General features: G+C 36.2%; 3 protein-coding genes across 5 annotated transcripts; 1 reads left to right on the forward strand and 2 right to left on the reverse strand.

Moving 5' to 3' along the window:
* The first annotated feature begins 4,452 nt into the window (after nucleotides 1-4,452).
* Nucleotides 4,453-6,603, forward strand: LOC113323212. Of its 3 annotated transcripts, none has more exons than XM_026571488.1 (7): nucleotides 4,453-4,698; nucleotides 4,794-4,934; nucleotides 5,025-5,206; nucleotides 5,293-5,411; nucleotides 5,508-5,570; nucleotides 6,107-6,173; nucleotides 6,348-6,603. In XM_026571488.1, the coding sequence occupies exons 1-6, from the start codon at nucleotides 4,524-4,526 to the stop codon at nucleotides 6,126-6,128; spliced, it is 702 nt and encodes a 233-aa protein (XP_026427273.1). In that variant the 5' UTR covers nucleotides 4,453-4,523; the 3' UTR covers nucleotides 6,129-6,173; nucleotides 6,348-6,603. The 3 variants fall into 3 exon arrangements, with proteins under 3 accessions (XP_026427273.1, XP_026427275.1, XP_026427274.1); XM_026571490.1 differs by having other exon boundaries at nucleotides 5,028-5,206; XM_026571489.1 differs by having other exon boundaries at nucleotides 6,345-6,583.
* Nucleotides 6,604-8,983: 2,380 nt separating this feature from the next.
* Nucleotides 8,984-10,443, reverse strand: LOC113324396 (pentatricopeptide repeat-containing protein At5g59600-like). The gene is made up of 2 exons (XM_026572717.1): nucleotides 9,273-10,443; nucleotides 8,984-9,174 (listed from the first exon to the last, which is right to left on the reverse strand). The coding sequence occupies exons 1-2, from the start codon at nucleotides 10,441-10,443 to the stop codon at nucleotides 8,984-8,986; spliced, it is 1,362 nt and encodes a 453-aa protein (XP_026428502.1).
* Nucleotides 10,444-10,859: 416 nt separating this feature from the next.
* Nucleotides 10,860-14,582, reverse strand: LOC113323799. Its single transcript, XM_026572151.1, has 7 exons — nucleotides 13,325-14,582; nucleotides 13,031-13,193; nucleotides 12,868-12,944; nucleotides 12,736-12,775; nucleotides 11,482-11,536; nucleotides 11,285-11,354; nucleotides 10,860-11,199 (listed from the first exon to the last, which is right to left on the reverse strand). The coding sequence occupies exons 1-7, from the start codon at nucleotides 13,904-13,906 to the stop codon at nucleotides 10,987-10,989; spliced, it is 1,200 nt and encodes a 399-aa protein (XP_026427936.1). The 5' UTR covers nucleotides 13,907-14,582; the 3' UTR covers nucleotides 10,860-10,986.
* Nucleotides 14,583-18,594: the final 4,012 nt, after the last annotated feature.

Raw genomic sequence — 18,594 nt, forward strand, 5'->3', positions numbered from 1 at the left:
CTTAGGTTGGACACGATTTAATCCCAAAGTGGGTTGCAAGTCATTGTAATGAACAAATCGGGCTTAGCGTAATTTTCACCAGTGCCATTGCATCCTGATATCGCTTGTACATATTACGGGGGCTGCCCATGTATGCGGAAGGAAGCACTTTCCTTTGACCAAGATTCCCTGTCATGCAAAAGAAAAGAAGAAAATCATATTTTAAGTAATTTTTAAATGCTTGTCATTAAAACAATAACGTATCACAAAAAAAAAAAAAAACTCTCTGCCATAACATCTCATAGTAAATATCTAAAGATAAAGAACAAAATGAATGTAGCTATGTTTAATTGGCACTAGCCGAAAACGAAAGTGATTATTTATTAACTTACTTGCATTGGTTTCGCCTGCCATTCGCGCATCTTGTAGACCTTGATGCAAATAAGCTCTTATCTCCTCTTGATGATCATATAACCATCTAAGTCTAAACGAATCAATTTTCACCCAGTTATCCACAACATACTGTTGTAGTAGTCTTCCACCTCGAAGAAAAAGCGACGTGTCATAACTTCGAATCTGTGAAACAATAGCGGCAGCAAATATATCAATTATTTATGTTATTTGTGTCAACATAATACGGGAAATTTCAATTATAAAGTGTAATTGTTAAACATTTATATCATATATATACCTGTAGAAGGTAGGAGTAGTACTCAAGGCATGTAAACTTTCTGCCTTCTCATCCATATTATTCTGATCCCAACCATAGCTCCCATATGGTAGCAAAAGTGGATATTGGAGAGGATCATAATAACCTGTTGTTTCTTTGATAAATAACAGTTGTCTTGTCGTTGTTCGGACTACATAATATCGCTCTCCAGGACTGCCAGACCCATCTCCTTCAACTACAATTACGGCGACTTGTGAAGCACTTGGAAGACGTTTACTGCTTCTTGGTTGAAGGTTGTTCTTTAATAACCAACCTACATCTTTGGATGTCTTCTTGTTGTGCAAGTGGCCTGATTACATGCATGGACCTATTATGTGTATCCAGGATAATCCTCAACTTCTCCATCACCTCTCTGTTTATATCGTTACCACCTTCTTCCATTCGCCAATTAATCTCGTTATATGTATCATAGATATACATCTGTATATATCTTGGACGAACTGTTGTTGGAGGATCTGTTTCACTTTCAGCCACATGAGGTAGAAGACTGCCTATTAGGCCTGTCAATATTTGTCCAATATCCGGTACCCGTTTCCGAGTATTCGAGATCCTATAGGATTCTATCCGTTTTATCGGATATCGGATATCATATCGGATATTTTATTGAATATTTCTTCCTTAACATATCGGAAACGGATTAGACCCCATCCGAAATGTTAATATACGATATCCGATAGTACATGAACTTATTTGTAATTTATCTTAATCTCGAGTCTAGTATCGGATATTGTCGGATAAATATCCGATAAGTGTCAATTATGAAAATGTTTTACAAGGGTTTTAAAGTTTTTTTGTTATAACCGGATTTTTATCGGATATCCGACAGCTTAGCCTATCGGAATCGATATCTGGTTTTGATATCCTATAGGATATTATCGGATATCGAATATCCTGTAGTGCTTAACCTGTCGGATATCGGATTTCTAAATATCCGACGGATATTCTTCCATTGACAGGCATACTGCCTATTCTATGGTAGATATCATCTTGAACACGGAATGTGTATACACCTTCTTTATTATCAGCCAATTCTCTGTCATAATTCACCCCAATTGACGTTAATGAGAAACATTGATTGTAACGTCGTATGTACCTCCGAAAGTGTATCCCTATTTCCGTTTGATCATCAAACAACTCCAAAAGTTCAATCGGTGGGGCAACAAACGGTAAAACAACTTTCCCATCTGAACAACAAAAGCCTTTCGGTTCACGATAAAAAATCTTCGCTTGGCACTTTGGACATGTCCCTTTAGAAGCTGAAATCCTCGTAGATGTCTCTGTTGTTATTCAATCTTCAATCATCAACGGTTAACTAATAAATTATGATACTCAACTAAGATGCTTTATTCCTAGTTCTAGACTGGTTTTAGTAGATTATAAATCAAGATATACTTTTGATAAACTAAAAATTTGACAACAAATTTGACATATCTAAACTTATGAGTTTGGCCGAGCGATACTTATAGCCAAATGAATATTCTCAAATAATTGTTCCCCATAGTACAAAACATTTGCTTTGTTATGCTCTTATTGATCCATCGATTCGAGCATACAATTCAGATAATTAGTCTAATGCCCCGGATATAGTTTTGTAATAAAACGAAGCAACACAATAATAAGGCGTTTGAATACTATAAGTAGAAGTACTTCCAGAGGCAGAAGTTAGAAGCAAATCTATTTTACTTCAAAAGAACTAATTTTTTTGTTTCGAAAAGTCGTTTTAAAATTTTGATACCCAAGTTGATTTCTAGAAGTCGAAAAGTAACTTCTAAGTACACATCCAAACGTCTCTTACAAAATTTCAGGTGAGGGTTAAAGTTCAATTTTGGGTCGATACAAGTTACATTTTTCCAATGATTTCACCTATTTAGCACCCACATAAATTACCACCCCACTTTTCATATTCACCTCACATATAGTTTTTAGAATATCCTAAATACTCCCTCTTGGTTTTTTGTTTCCACCCAACAGTTAAACCATCCAACAACTAAACAAACAAACAAACATAAAAATAATAAAAAATAAAACTAAATTCCCAATTATTATTTTTCTCCATCTCCGCCTGCCGACGACCACCTTCATCCATCTTTTGTCATCAAGAAATGAAAAAAATTCAGGGGAAAGACAGTATCACTCTCATGGTTTTCTTTTGAGACGGTCGTAATACAATAATTTTTAGTCGCTGAAATGGATAAATGCTCCTTTTTCTTTTTCTTCTTTCCTGCAACTTGGTACGAATGATTGAAATTTGGTAAACTCTCTCTGCAAAAAGAAAAAATAAAACAAAAAAGACCCTCACTAAGTCAGCACATCCTCTTGTCTTCATCTCTTTCTCCAATGGAGTTTTGGCCGTGTAACCTAAATTGAAAACAAATTGTAATCCTACTTTGTAAATGGAGAGTTGTACTCCCACTTGTACTGATGATTCATAACACTTCATATTGCTCCCTTGATTTATTATTTTGGGCATAGGTAGACATCGTCGTTTTGAATTCATCATCGTCAAGTTCATTAAATCCAATAATCTGAATCAGGAGGTTGTAGAAGGAATCATCATATACAAACTAGAAATTTTCGCTTGCTTTTCTTGATTAAAATTTGATTGATGCTTAGATTTAGCTCCCTAAATTCAGGTTTGGTATTACATACCATTAACAAAAATAAATAAATTGGAAAGGGAAACATAGATTCTTGGTGCATTATAATTAAACGGATCTCTAATTAAGGAATAATAGTTTTTTTTTAATGGTGTTTCAATGAGAAAAGATGATTAATGAAGAAGAAGTATAAGAAGAAAAGGAAGAAATATAAGAGTGGTAATAGCTGGAGTCAAATTTAGTTTGACTTTTACAAGTGGTTAATAGTAAAAGCTGAATTGAAACGTAAAATTATTTTTGATATTTTGATAGGAGTGGCGAATAGGAAAAGTGTGGGTGGTGAATAGGTACAGACAAATGCTATCCCACACGGATGGTTTCCGGCGACTTCTTTATAGTTGGATGATCAAATCAACGGTTAGATTTACATTCAGGAAAGGAGCCACCACTTCTCCTAAAGGGTTCAAGGATGTTAGATATGGGTTTTAGCATGATCTAACGGTAAAGAAGCCGCTTGAGCGGGATAGCTTCCTGCAAGGTCGTGCGGGATAGCACTGCTCGGATGTAAAACCTTTCCAACTCTTTTCGAAAAGTTAAGAATTTTTCATAAGTCGGGCCGAATATTTTCATTTCAAGAAAAGCGCGACATTATTGCCATTTGTGCTCTAGTTTCATATGGAAGTATTTTTCTAAACCATCACATTTTTCGGTCAGGAAAATAAAATAAATAATCACCTCCGCGCTATATGCAAAAATTACTCTATGAAGTTGTTTCTTTTCAACATAGATACAGGGAGGCTAATTCTGTGGCCGACTTTTTAGCCAAAAAAAAAGCGCATCAAATGAGATGGAAGGAGTATGGATACATCAACCATCTGATGATATTAGATATATTATTTGTGAGGATCTTGCTGGTAGAGCAGTCACTAGTCACCAGTGAAGTGAGAGTTGTTTAGTTTGTTGGTCTTGTGCCAATGTAGCAAAAAAGGGAAAAAAAAAACTCTCTGTAGCCTGGAGGGTCAACGAAAAAACCAAGTCATAGAATTAACCGTAGAAAACGTGGGGCCGAAATATCATCTCCCGATTCCGTACATAACAAACAATTTGGACTGTAGTCTCCTCATTTCACACCATTTCCAAGTCGGTTTTACAGAGGAGAGAGAAAGAATTACAGAGAGAGGAAGAGAGAGCGGGAAGATAATTTCTTGGAGCCATTAATGGCGGATAAAGGAGGATTCGCTGATCAAAAGAGAACTGTAGGCGCTGTTCGAGATTCTGTAAGAAAATTCTTTCAAGGTAGTGAAGATGAAGAAGGAGAAGAAGATTTTATCGAGTTTCTTGGACTGAGTGATGATGAGGATGAAGGTGAACTGAGTAATGTTGAGGATGGAGGTGAGATCTCAATTACTTTCTTGATTTTTTATTTCTTCATAGTTTTGTTTCTTTTGAGATGATTCTTGAAGCATCTTCTTGTTCAATTTCATAAGTAACGGAACAAGGAATGAAGCCAGAGATACTGCAATATCTCGAAGCGGAAGCAGCAAAAGTACAACATGATCAAAAGAAGATTCGAGATGAAATTCGCGATTCTCTCAAGAAGTTGGAACAAACTGTGGATGCCGAAGGAGGTAAAAGAATAAACGAATTTCCATTTATTTGATTGTCTCTTTTCTAAGTTTTCTTAGGTCTGTTTTCATAATCTTGAATTGCAATTTAAGAAGGATCGGATTCCGAACCAAGAGGGTTCCGGAGGATAATCAAACATCTGGAATCGATGATGGTTAGAAGATCTGCCCAAGTTAAAGATGTAAAATCCAGTAACAGCAAGGAAATCGCATTCCAAGAAGTGAAAGCACTTGAAGTTTCAGTTGCAACCAAATTCTTGGTTCAAGCCTTCGAGGTTTGATTTTAACCTTTCACGTTTCTTTTCTGATTTTAGAAAAGATCATTCAGTAATTTGTAATTGTTGGTGTTTAAAACCTTCAGTCTGAATCGGATTTTAGTGGAGATGAGGTTTCAAACATTAACTCAGCAATCAAAGCTCTGGAGAATCAACCAGTAAACCTTACTATCTCAAAACAACCAAGACTAGGAGACTTCGCTGAGTATGAATTATTAATGCTTCTCTATTGTTCCATGTTTGATTTACATGATGAATCTGTTGGTAGAAGTTGCTAATTAATCTGTTCTTGTCAATGCAGAGGCTACTTTAATAATCAGATTGATCCATTTTTCTCAATTCTCGGTTCTTATAATCAAATAAGGTGATATATCCACTTCTTCTTTATTATAAGTCTAATTCTATACACAACAGTAGTTATTCCCTTTGATTGCATTGGTTGTTGTTTTGTTGGATTACTGCAAACTTTGGTCAGATTAGTTTAACTATTTGTCTCTCATATTACTGGTTGATACGTTATAATGACTAATCGATATGTATGAACTGTATCTATGAGCCTCAAAGTTACTTGATTGTATGCTGGTGAATGTATGCGGAGTAATCTATGGCTGGTAAACATCTGAAGTTTCAATTAGCTGTTGGAGAGGTAGTTGGAATTCAGTGCTGGCTCAGCAAAGAGGTCTAGGAAGAAGCTCTCCAGCTGCCTAGGGAGTAACTTCAGTTTCTAGTGAGAATGAGCCTGGTTCTGATATTGCTGCATCAGGAGAACTTTCGCTGCATGCTTTGCTGCTAGTGGTGGAAGCAAAATAGAGCACTTTGTTGATACCTTTTAGTCTAATAGAGTATCTTAGAGATTGGCATCAGTCTAACATATTTTGCATGTTCCCCCTTCCACTCCAGGAATCTTCAGGCTGCACTCTAGTGCAAGGTGCGGAGAAAGATGCGGCTGAGCATTTACCAGGCTATGGTATGCTGATATTGCTTTTAGTCCCGATGCTGTATTAGATTTGTGTACAAAGTTTGGTTCCAGTATTTTTTTTGTTCTTTAAATGTTATCACAAGACAAGCTACTAATGGTAACAGCTCATTTTTGAATTAGATGCTTCATGTGTTATAATAGTTTATGTTCGTTCCGAAGCAGGTGAGATGGGCGAGGAGGACCAGCAATTGGCTGTTGCTGAGGCTATGCATATGAGCACTGGAGACTGACAACAAAGTGTCACCTCTGTCGTGATGATGATCCTAGAGAGTATAAGAAGTTCTATCAAATCATTAAACATAGACTGAAAGAGCATTGACTGTATGGGATGATAATTGTCTGTACTGTTTCAAAGATGTAGAACCGCTTGTCAATTACTTGTTGAAACCTTATTTTTGGATTTGCATGTTTGCTCTAAGTCTTATTCGCAAATTTGTGTTGGGGTGGCCTTATAAAGAATCCAAGTAATGCTTGCATCACTAACCTTGCCTGCTTTAGGTGGTCTTGTAAAGCTTTGCTTGCTGTTACTCACACTCGTAACATGTCGAAACCACTCTTATCAAGAGTTCCTTCCTGTTTTGTTTTTACTACTGTATTTTTACTGGAGATGTGAAACAAGAACAAGTTGTGAGGCATCTTGTACACCATTTGAACATCTTCGTCATCAGAAATCTATTATGAGAAATGCTTTGTTGATTGCTGCTGCTCCTTTTTGTTTTCTTTTTCTGTTCTTCTGGATGTTGTATTCTGTTGCTAATCTTGTGGTTCATCTTGAACAAATGAGTTTACGCGCATTGTAGATTCAAGATTGATTGATTTCTAGAATGGATCAATGTTTCTGGATTATTCTCAGAAACAATGGCACTGGACTATTCTCAGAAGCTCCAGAGCTACTGATTGTCCTGCGTTATGAACAACTACACAAAAGACCATTCACAGGAACAAGTGTGAAGTTGCTTCCTCGATTGAACTTGTTTTTTTTTTTGTTACATTATGAAATTTGTCAGATATGAATGCCTAGTAAGTCACATGGCAATAAGAAGTTGGATGAACATTATGGACATAGTTCCGACTGAAATAACATAACCGACTATATTAGAAACTTTTAGTGCCAAAAGGTTAAACTTAAATTAAAACTTCAAGTGACTCTGAATATTTTTTTTTTTCTAAAACACGGGTTACAAATTCATGCGACTTAGATCTCTGGCTTCAATAATGCTAACTTGGACTATGTAACTATGTAACAATTTTGGATATGCATTTAGCTCGACTTTTGCCATCTCCAGTATAACACTCACAGGGATAACAATGAATATCGTTCCAACATGATACATACGAAACCCTGTTGAGTTGAGTTTTCTCCTGCAAGAATCGAACAAAAAATGCTGTCATCAGAAAACTGATACCGTTAGAGTTGATTATCCAGAGAGAAAATCTAAGTATCCTACCACTAACCCAAAATCAGTTCTCCAGGCAAGAAAACATGATGATCCCCCAGTATTGGGTGGACAAGTCCATTCAATCAAGTGCTATGCTCAACAATCATAGTTCATTCGTGGTGCACATATGTGCGTTCAATATCAGACACATGGCATATTTAGTAAAATAGCTAAGTCTGAATAACATTCATGTCTGGATACTGAATCCCTCCATAACAAGGAGATGGCGTCCATGGACCACTAGCAAACTTAAATGTTTCTGTGTAAACCCAAGATTGCACTGTAAAGCTGGATAAGTTAATTTGGTAACAAAATTAAACCCCACACGGCATAAGAAAACCAAGTCGAGAAATATTTGAGCAGTACCTCGTGATTTTTGCTGAACAGCTAACTCTGGTAGTTTTGTCAGTGATAGAAGGATCCGAGCAGTCCATACAATATACATACATACTCATCACTGAAGTCTACCTTACTTCAGCATATATAAATTCATCCGAGTTTTTTTTTTTTTTTTTGTTAATCTTCTGGCTTATACTGTTCTTCGAGATAACAATCCCAACGGACGAGTTTCATTGGTCCCTAAATTTTTTTTTTTAAATGTTGGATACGGATCTGGAATGGATAATTTCTACACGTACAAATAAATTGGTACAGCAATCCTCAGAAAGCTAAAAAGCTCTCTTGTTTCCCCAACTCAGTCTCTCTAAAATAGCACAGAACAAGGTTGTTTGGAAAGTAATCCTTGAAAGAGACATTGCCTTTTCCAAGATTTGAAGTCAACACAAACAGGTAGGAGTCAGCTAAGCAGCCAAAAAGGGGTCAAAAGAATTTGTAACCCCTAAACAAATAGTAGGAGTATGTGGTCTTGCACAAGATCTACTTGTTGGAAGTGTCAAAAACAAAAGAGACTTGCTGTGTAAATTTCTTTAACGCCAGCGAAAGTGTAAAACTTGTTTTCCGGTTCCAGAGTCCCAATATTATCAGATATTCATTTTTGATGGAAAAGAACTTGAAGATATTTATATTAATGGTGATAGCATACACTGTAATACTGTAATTGAGGTTATAGTCCTACTTCATGGTGCTGACAAAATCAAGCCATTATACTGCCTTTTTGTTCTTTTATAGTCGGGGTTGATCCCATTTTTTGGTATCAAGTTCAGAACCATTTTTGTGATATAATGAAGAACTGCAATTGGATACATCTGACAAGTTTTTTCAGTTTTTCCTGCTTGGAGTCCAAGAAATCCATATTTCTTGTCTATCCAACTAGATCCAGCTTTCTTTTGGACCCTCTTTTTCTTCATCAGTTCCCGCACATTCTCCACCATTTCCCACTCTCCATTAGCAGCATATATATTAGACAAAGTTCACAAAGCCTCCTGGTTTTTTCAAATCCATCCCAAGAATTTCTTCTGCCATTCCCATAGCTAAATCACTTCTTCCATAGATTCTGCATCCGTTTAGGAAAGCTCCGATAATAGACTCATTTATCTCTTCACCCATTCCCTTCACCAGTTGATATGCTTCTGTTAGTCTCCCTGAACGGCCTAAAATATCGATCATACAAGCTAAATGTTCTTGTGATAACTCAATTCCGGACTTCTCTTTCATATGCAAAATATCTCCAAACCCTTCTCGACCAAACCGCCATGGCTGCAAGCAGAAAGAACACTAGTAAACGTGACTTGGTTTGGCTGCACATTTTCTTCCTGCATTCTCTCAAACAATTTGATTGCAGCTGGAACCATTCCATGCTTTCCGTAACACCCAATCATGGCATTCCAGGCTGCGACATCACTCTTTGGTGTCCGATCAAACACGTTCAAGGCATAATTCACACTTCCACACTTAGAATACATGTTGATAAGAGCTGTAACCATAAAGATATTCATACCAAGTTTCCTTCTGAGGATCAAGCCATGTATTGCTTTTCCTGCATGTAGCGAGCCTATAAAGCCGCATGCAGGTAGAAGCCCAGCAATGGTGACTGAATTTGGATGAGGTCCTAAAATCAGCATGTCTCTGAATAACATCAAAGCTACTTCACTTTGATGGTTACGGGTAAAACCTGAAATCATCGCATTCCAAGTAACCAAGTCTGGGGCTATTCCTCCGGCTTTCATTTTACAGAAGCGTTCAAATGCTTTATCACAGTACTCATTTTGGGAAAAACCTGTTATCACTGCATTCCAGGTGAACTCATTTGGCTCAAATCCTCGCAGCTTCATTTGCTCGAAAAGTTCTAAAGATTTTTCAAGTTCTCTTTTATGAGAATACCCACAAATCATCAACGTCCAAGTAGCAACATTTTTGTCCCTCATTTCGTCAAACAACTTGCGAGCAAATTCTAGTTTCCCGCATTTACTGTACATATCTATCAGTGAATTCATCACTGACACCTCGTAACCAAACCCAGTTTTAATTACCATGCAATGAAGTTCCCTTCCTTTCCTTATATCCATTAAACCTACACAAGCTTTTAGAACACAAGAAAATGTATACTTATTTGAAAAACCTTGAGCTTTTTGCATCTGACAGAAGTACTTTAAGGCATTTTCACAGTCTCCTTGAAAAGTTGAAGCTGAAATCATCCAATTCCACGCAAAAACACTTGGTTTCTTTATCGACTCAAACACTTTCGCCGCAGAACTGACATCCCCGCAACCAGCATAAACTCCTACCAGCTTCGAACTCAAATACCCATATTCCATTTCAATTCCAGTAGCTAATAACTGGGAATGAATTTGCTTGGCTGGTTTCAAGACCTTTGATTTGATACAACAGTGCAACAGAGTCTCCAAACGATTCACAGGCATTGTGGGCTTACCAATTTAAGAGTAAGATCATAGACCCATTGCCCTCTGTATAATTCACACGAAATATACACAACTTTGGGTTCTGAAACCTGAATTTGTTATCTTAACAGTTACATCTGATGACTCTTAAATCCTGTGCATGCTCAGTCACTTGAAAAGTCGAGAATGTATAGACTTCCACCTCGGGTGAGATTATTCCATTTTAGGCTGTGCTAAATTATCTATTCCAGAGTTATTCTTTTAAGATGTTATCTCATTTCAGGCCAAAAGCAGAGATTCTTCTGTAAATAAATATCCTAGCAAAGACGATCCATCCACTAACCAAAATGAATTTTCTTTTTGCTGAAAGTAAAGAGCAACTCACACATGCCATAGGAAGAAAAGCCTGCAACATATTTGCATGAAAGCTGACAGAGTTAACAATCAACTTTGTTGTTGTATTAACTGAGCTTTAACAAATGTACCTGATATTTTTAATGTACAGCTTCATCATTTCTGTATTTATATTTAAAGAACCCAAATTTTGTACATGAATTTGAAAATCTAGCTTATTTTGGAATCAAAAAGGGTATTTGGTCCTTCTCCTGTGCAGAGAACCTGAACATCTTCAACAGTACTGGCTTCTTCTTCCTCGGTGAGCATGATGTCCAAGTTCTGAATATCAAATAGGGTCTTCTTCTTTTTCTGTTGCTCGTCGAACATCTTCTTTAGTTGCTTTCCTTGTTCTTCAATTCGCAATTGAAGATTTCGTTGAATCTGAAAGGCAAAAGCAAATTATTAATAAAGCCAACGGGAAATTTTAATTACCTATTACCTGAATAAAAGAAGTTAGCATCTGTACCTCTAACTGCTCATGAAGACGCCTTTGAACATCGAGTTGCAATCGTAAGGCCTCCGTTATTTGCAAGCCCCTATCAAGTATCATTGAGAAATAAATAAAATTAGCGAATGCTTTGAATTTCAGAAAGCAAAAGAAGCAGTTCAATATAAAAGGCAAATCTCTCTCCAACGAAGCAGAAGGTACTACTAGAAGTTTACGTTTTGGGGTCAAGCGGAGCAGGGTCATCCAGAGAAGTTCTCCTATCAGCTTTTCCTGCAAAAGATAGGTAGTGACATACGAGCAGATGTAAGCCTAATATATGATCAAACTCATTGTTAACAACAAACAGTTCAAGAAGCAGACAAAATCATCAATTCACCATCATCATAAGCAGAAGTCAATAGCTTGAAATATTATGTGTCATTTCGAACATAAAAGTAACACGTAAATATAATTTTTCATGTGTTCTAGCTTTGTTTTCAACAAGTGAGACAGCAAGTCCCTATGAGAAACGGTGCTATATTTCTTCCCATTATAGCAAATTTTGATACATGAGGTGTTTAAACACATTTACTTATCAGGTCACACCCGCACCAATTCTTGATTTAATGCTTTGAAGGATAAGTAGAGTGCAGTATTGTAATGTAACCTCATTAACTCGAGACTAAATATTTCCTTCATGTATGAATTTTTTTTTTTGGTAAATACTGGTCAATACCGCCACCTTATATCTGACTTACCAACCATCTCATGGCATCAACTTCGAGAGATGCTGCAACAACAATACAAGGATCTTTGCATCTTTTAATAATGGGCATAAAAGTGATTTTGACAAGGGCAGACACTAACCAACACAAAAACAAGGAGACTCCTCTAGAACCTAAATTAAAGATATAACAGTATAGTAACTTGATACTTAGTCTCACGCACAAGCTAATACTTCAGGTAAACTCATGAGTTCTTATGTATGATACTTCTTTAACATATTAGTGAACATATTCAGTAAGAGCATAAATCCTAATTTATATATTTCCAGACAAGTATTTCGTAAGCTTATGAAATTAGTGGCTACTAAAGGATATGAAAAAGTGGACCCCAAAGCTAAGTCTTTAGATAGATAATAACTGGGGTTGAGGCGTGGCTTAGTAAAAATACACACTCTACTTCGCAAATCATGCTTGGTCAACCAAAAGAGATGACACGAAAGTCCCGGTAGCATTCAGTGATTATAATCTACTGAATTACAGAAAGCACTACCAAAGATAATAACACACAGCTGTTCATTCTTTAAAAAAGAACACATAAGTTCATTTCACCAAAACATAACGAGTTACGGAAAATATGCTAATAATTTAGCGAATAAAAATCCTGATCATAAAAAGAAAAAGACAATTTACTGTGTCACACTAGACTCGAAGACTATAATTAACTAATAGTCGAGCTTAGAGATTTGAAGTTTAGTAAAAATATACCGTCACCAGATTCTGGCATGTACTTGGCAGTTCGATATTTCTGCAAGTTAAACGTAAAGTATAAATTATACGTCTAATAACACAATCTATAACAAAGACTGAAACAAATATTTTGCCTCACAAGAAACAAACCTGCAAATGGCTTTTCACATGGAAGATGGTCAACCCCTCTGACTGCATCAACTTCAGGATTCCTTTGGGAGTTGCTTCTGTTTTTACGACAATAAAGTAAAATAGCATTTACTAAATGTATGGTTGCCTTAATTGGAAATACAATATTTTTTATCCTACTTACTTTCAGATCCACCAAGTTGATTTACACATCCAACAAATTTCTCATGAAGATCTTGAGTCCATCGAATTCGCGTTTTAACCGAGATTGCAACACCAGGTGAAACAGGAGCAAATCCAGAAGAACAGGAACTTTGAGATAGCTTATCCTGATGGAAAAGAAAATTCTGTTGTACAAAATGAAGACTTAAATGGTTACAACCAACCAGTAAAATAGCTATAAAAAAAATCATGAAACAGAATATAACAATAGGACAAAATTTCATAGCAAAGACTAAAATAGTTTTTAAGTTCTCACTCTAGAATTCTGATCCCCCTCAATAGAAATTAAGGGGTAGCTTCCATTGTTTCTGTAACCCAATGAATCGTTTTGAAGAATCTGGTAGGAATTTACATAGGGTCTAGAACTTTGAGTTTGATTGCTACATAAACGACGTTTCACAACAGATTGCAAAGTATCTAATGAATGAAGATCAATATCATCTTGCTTTGTCAAACGAACTGAGTATGGTTCTTCTGAAGATTGATATGAGGTATCTGGATTATGATTCTGAGGTAACTGAGAAACCATAGGAAGAGTACCATATTGATATTCATGCTGTGGAAAGTTCATATAACACTCGTTTGCATAAAAAACAGAAGATACGGATCCAGAACGACCCGAAATTGAATTGGTCGAATTAGCAGTATAAGCCGGAGTGACGTTTGGAAGCTGCAAACTTATTTCTGAGACTGGTAATGGAGACTGAAAAGACATACCCATTTCTCCAGACTCTCGAAAAGAACCAAATTTCTCTAAAGAATTATTGGGTAAGTTACAAGGATTATCGTTTAACGATCCATAGTTCTGTTCTTGGTATTCAATCTTCTGAGTGTTCATTTACAGCCTATCAAAACCGTCACTACTGAACCAAACAGTACAACAGCCAACAAAAGAATCACTGAAACCAGTTAACTTCTGTTTTTACACAAAAGAATCACAACTCCCAAGAGAAAATGAACTCCGTTTCGTTTTCTAAATGAACACCTTATGAAAACAAAACCACCCAAATTACACGAGAAGAAACACAAAAAACACTAACCAACACAGAGACGAAAGCTGGACACAGGAATTACTGCTAAGAATTTTGTAGATTTATTAACAGAAACAACATGAGTTTGTGGATGTGCATATTTCTGCCTCTCTCTCTCCAAGATATTCTCTAAAAACTTCAGAGTTAAGCTATGAATATTAATGTACAATCTCATTGTAAAATTTTTGATTATTCCTAAGATGGATAAGGGAAGAAAATGTATAGTGATATAACCAAAGCCCTAGAGAATTTAAAATACAAATACACAAGAAAATAAGAGAAATTGATCAACTTTAAAATCTCCCAAAAGCTAAGTCCTTGATTATTCTATAAAATTGGAATTTGATGATATGGGTATCTGAAAAGTTAATAATATATATGAGATTCTTGCATAAGTTGACAACCCTGACAACCTTTCAAAATTATTCTTATCATAGATATGGATAGAGATGAGGAAGCAATTCTATTGCCCCTGTAGTGATTTCATATATTAAAGAATTTGAATTTTTTTAATACAATACTAATTACCGGATAGGGAAAATTCATTTAATCTGAAACCCAAATTGCCTTCACTAATAGTATAATTTTTTTAATTTTTAATTTTTGAATATTTCTCTGCATACTAATTTTAGTGTGTAATCGTTGTTAACAAAGATTCAATGTCGTTGTTAGGAGATACCAGATAATTTAATTTACCATTACAAAAATACAAAACAATTACAGCTATAAGAATATATATAGTATTTAACTGGAGAAAAAGATGATGTAGAAAAGGAATTACCTTGGAGTTTCAGGGTTGAAAGAATTACTGTTTGCAGTTGCTTAAGAATCTTCATAATCAGTGCAATTACAGGAAATGGTTCATTACCGAAAGTAGGCTTTATTAGGAGTAGGTTATATGGCTAATTTCTTAACCCAGTTTGAATACTTGACAACTTTTTCCAGAAAATCAGAACAAAAGAACCTCAAAATGAAGGGACGGAAGAAGACAGACAGTATATGACTATATGAGTCATGAGAGGGCGAAGTAAACTGGAAGCGGCACTTAGTTGTTGGATGGGGGTGGTCAATGCCGAGATCAAAAGACTCGAGGGAATTCTTTTCTATAGGTGCCATGGGCAACCGATACATATATATATATATATTTATATATTTTTTTTTCTTTATATGAAAACGTTAATAGAAGATCAATAGGAGAGTTGAGCTAATAGCAGTGGAGTTTTGAGCTCTCGCTCTATCATTCGGTAACATGTCGAAAAGAAAACAAGGTGGTGGGCTTGTATGACAACAGGATGTTGTTGCATTAGTTTTTGAAGCCAATACATAAGCCACCTGATTGGCCCTTTTACTACATAACAAAAAGGTAATTGTCTTGTTGAATAACTGTATAATATTAATGTTTTTCTTAATCAACTCTATTCTAGTAGAAGCCTTCCAGTCCAGCGTGGTTTGTTCTCCCATGATTGCTTTGTGAGTTCTGATGCACGTTCCTTCAATTTGCATTTTGTCGTGGCTAAGCATATTGGTCCAATGTAGTGATTCTAGAGTAGCCTGCGCTTCCACTTCATCCGGACAGTGCGCCCTGCACTCCATCACTCTTACCTCCCTGCATAAACCATCAGAGCATCTTAAAATTAGAGCAATTGTTCCTATGTTGGTGGATTTATTAAACATAGCTGTTGTATTGATCTTCATTTTTCCGGTCGGTGGAAAAGATCATATCTGATTAGAAACTAAAGTGGAGACAGTGGTTCTAGAAGCTAACTTAGCCTCTCTTTTGTTGATTTTTCATTCTAATTCAGCAGCTATATAGGTACTCTTAGGGTATGGGTTTCCACTTTTAAAGATTTTGTTACATCTGGCATTCCAAATGTGCCAAACTACAGTTGCGCAAAGAGCCTTCCATTCACCTACTTCATCCTTCCATCCTACAGGGGGTACATTCCAACCTTGCATCCAATGACTAACGGTGTTAGGGATATTAGTAGAGGAGAATGGGTTGTAATTAGAGCTAAACTAAACACTACGTGCGAAAGGGCAGAGAAAAAATAAATTTTCTAAAGTCTCGTTTTGCTGATCACAAAAGGTACAGTAGTTGGGTATATCAGTATACAGAGCTAGCTTTGTCGTTGTTGGCACATGTCCTTGATATATTTATAGACAAAGAGACGAATCCTAGGAGTTGTCTGTATATTCCAGATTTTCCCCAAGGAGAGTTCTGATTAGGAGAATGTCGCTGAATCGCATTGTACAAGGATTTTGTAGAGAAAAATACCTTAGCATAAAGGTTCCATTTTGGTTTATCTGTACCATACCTATTGATATGGATTAAGGTGATGGCTTGGACAGTATTAGTGTCAAATATAGATGTAAGAAGCGGAATGTTCCAAGAACTTTGAGAAATGAGATCCTTGACTAAAGTACCTGAGAAATTATAAGTACTAAGAGGTGGGGGTGTGTGAGGGAGAGATGGTATCCGTTTGTCCTTCCAAATATGGATCATATTGCCTAAACCTACCTCCCAAATGCAGTATGGTCTTATCTAGTCCAAGCCTTCCCTAATACAGTTCCAAGTCCATGAACCATTCTTAGTGACTTTAGAGTCAAGTGGATGTCTACATTTATGGAAAGATTTTGCTTTAAGAGCCTTTGGAAACAGTATGTTAGGATTTTTAAGGATATCCCAAACTAGTCTTCCTAGCTGAGCTAAGTTTTTCGAAGTTATGTTTCTAAATCCTAGTCCTCCTAGGTGTAACGGTTTCTCTAAAGCCCCCCAAAATATTGGGTAGAAACCTTTGCAGCCTTCCTTCTTCTCCCACCAGTAGTCCCGTTGGATGGAAGTAAGTTGGCTAGTTATTTAGGAATCTTAAAACATCCCATTTGGTAGATGACTAAAGATTCCAAGGTACATTTCACAGCCATTGTTCTAGCGGCATGTGAGATAATCCTACCTGACCAATTTTGAAGTCTTCTTTTGAATCTATGAATCATAGAGTCAAAGTACTTCACTTTAGATCGACCAATGAATAAAGGGGTTCCCAAGTAGTTGTCAGAAATTGAGATCTTCTAAACTTTCAGAATTCTCATAAGCATCTTACCAAATCTATTTGGCATAGATTTGTTGAAGAAAATGCCTGGTTTTTGGAAGTTTATCATTTTCCCAGAGGTAGCGCTGAAGGTACTAATAGTGTTTAAGAGATTTCTAGCTTCAGCCAAAGTACCTTTGGTAAAAAGCAGGCAATCATCAGCGAAGAGAAGGTGAGTTATTGCAATGCTCTTCTGGGCCACCTTAATCCCACTGATAAGCTTATCGTTTTCGGCTTTCTGAAGAAGTCTGGAAAGACCTTCCATACAAATAAGGAATAAGTATGGGGAAAGTGGATCCCCCTGATGCAAACCTCTAGAGGGGGTGAAAAACGATCATGGGGAACCATTACACAACACTGCAATTGAAGGAGTGCTGATACATTGCTTGATCATCTCATACCAGTTACTAGAGAAGCCTAACTTAGACATTGTTTTGCATTAGATAATCCCAGTTTACCCCATCAAACACTTTACTCATATCAAATTTGAGTCCCATAGTCCCTGTTTTGTTCTTATTTTTCTTATTCATGGTATGAATTAATTCTTGGGATAGAACAATGTTGTCAGTAATTTTCCTATTAGGCATGAATGCAGATTGAACTTGAGAGATGATTTTGGATAGCACGGGTCTTAACCTGTTAGCAAGGATTTTTGAAATAATTTTATAAGTTGAGTTGCGGAGACTAATGGGTCTGAATTCTTTTGGAATTTGAGGATTATCTACTTTTGGGATTAGAGCAAGAAAGGTAGCATCATTTATTTGAGAAGATACATAGTCCTAAAGAACTGTTGAACCATGGCAACGATGTCATTTTTAACAAGATGCTATTGATGTTGGAAGAATATCATGTTGAAGCCGTTTAGACCATGGGCTTTATCCGAAGCCATATTTTGAACAACATTTATTATCTCTAGTTCAGAAGGGATTGTAATATGATTGAAATCACCTGGTCCTGGCTTAGAGAAAATGTTTCGAAAGTGGGCAGTTAACATTTCAGCGATATGTTTTTGTGAGTCTCTAACTTCTACATTATCATTTAATAAAGATGAAATTTTATTTCTTTTCCTCCTTAGAAGAACTTAGTGTTCCCATCCCTAAACTTTAGTTGATTATCTTCTGCCTTTTGTTTCCACAATTTTCCTTCTTGATCATAAAGAGTTTCTAATTATGTTATTTTTTTTTCAAGTTCCTTGTTGTTCCTAGGTGGTTGGGACTGTGCAAAAAGTTGATAGAGGGTAGTTTCTGTTTAATATTGTGTTGTATGATTCCAAATACTTCTTTGTTCCATTTACTAAGATGTTTCATTACTAATTTAAGTTTAGTTGTAACTCTAAATGCAGGAGAGCTAGTAACCTGAGATTTCCAGTAATTTTATGTTATTTCTAGAGCTTCAGGAACGTCAAGCCA

The sequence above is a fragment of the Papaver somniferum genome, chromosome 11, assembly GCF_003573695.1.
Source record: "Papaver somniferum cultivar HN1 chromosome 11, ASM357369v1, whole genome shotgun sequence".
NCBI lineage: Eukaryota > Viridiplantae > Streptophyta > Magnoliopsida > Ranunculales > Papaveraceae > Papaver > Papaver somniferum.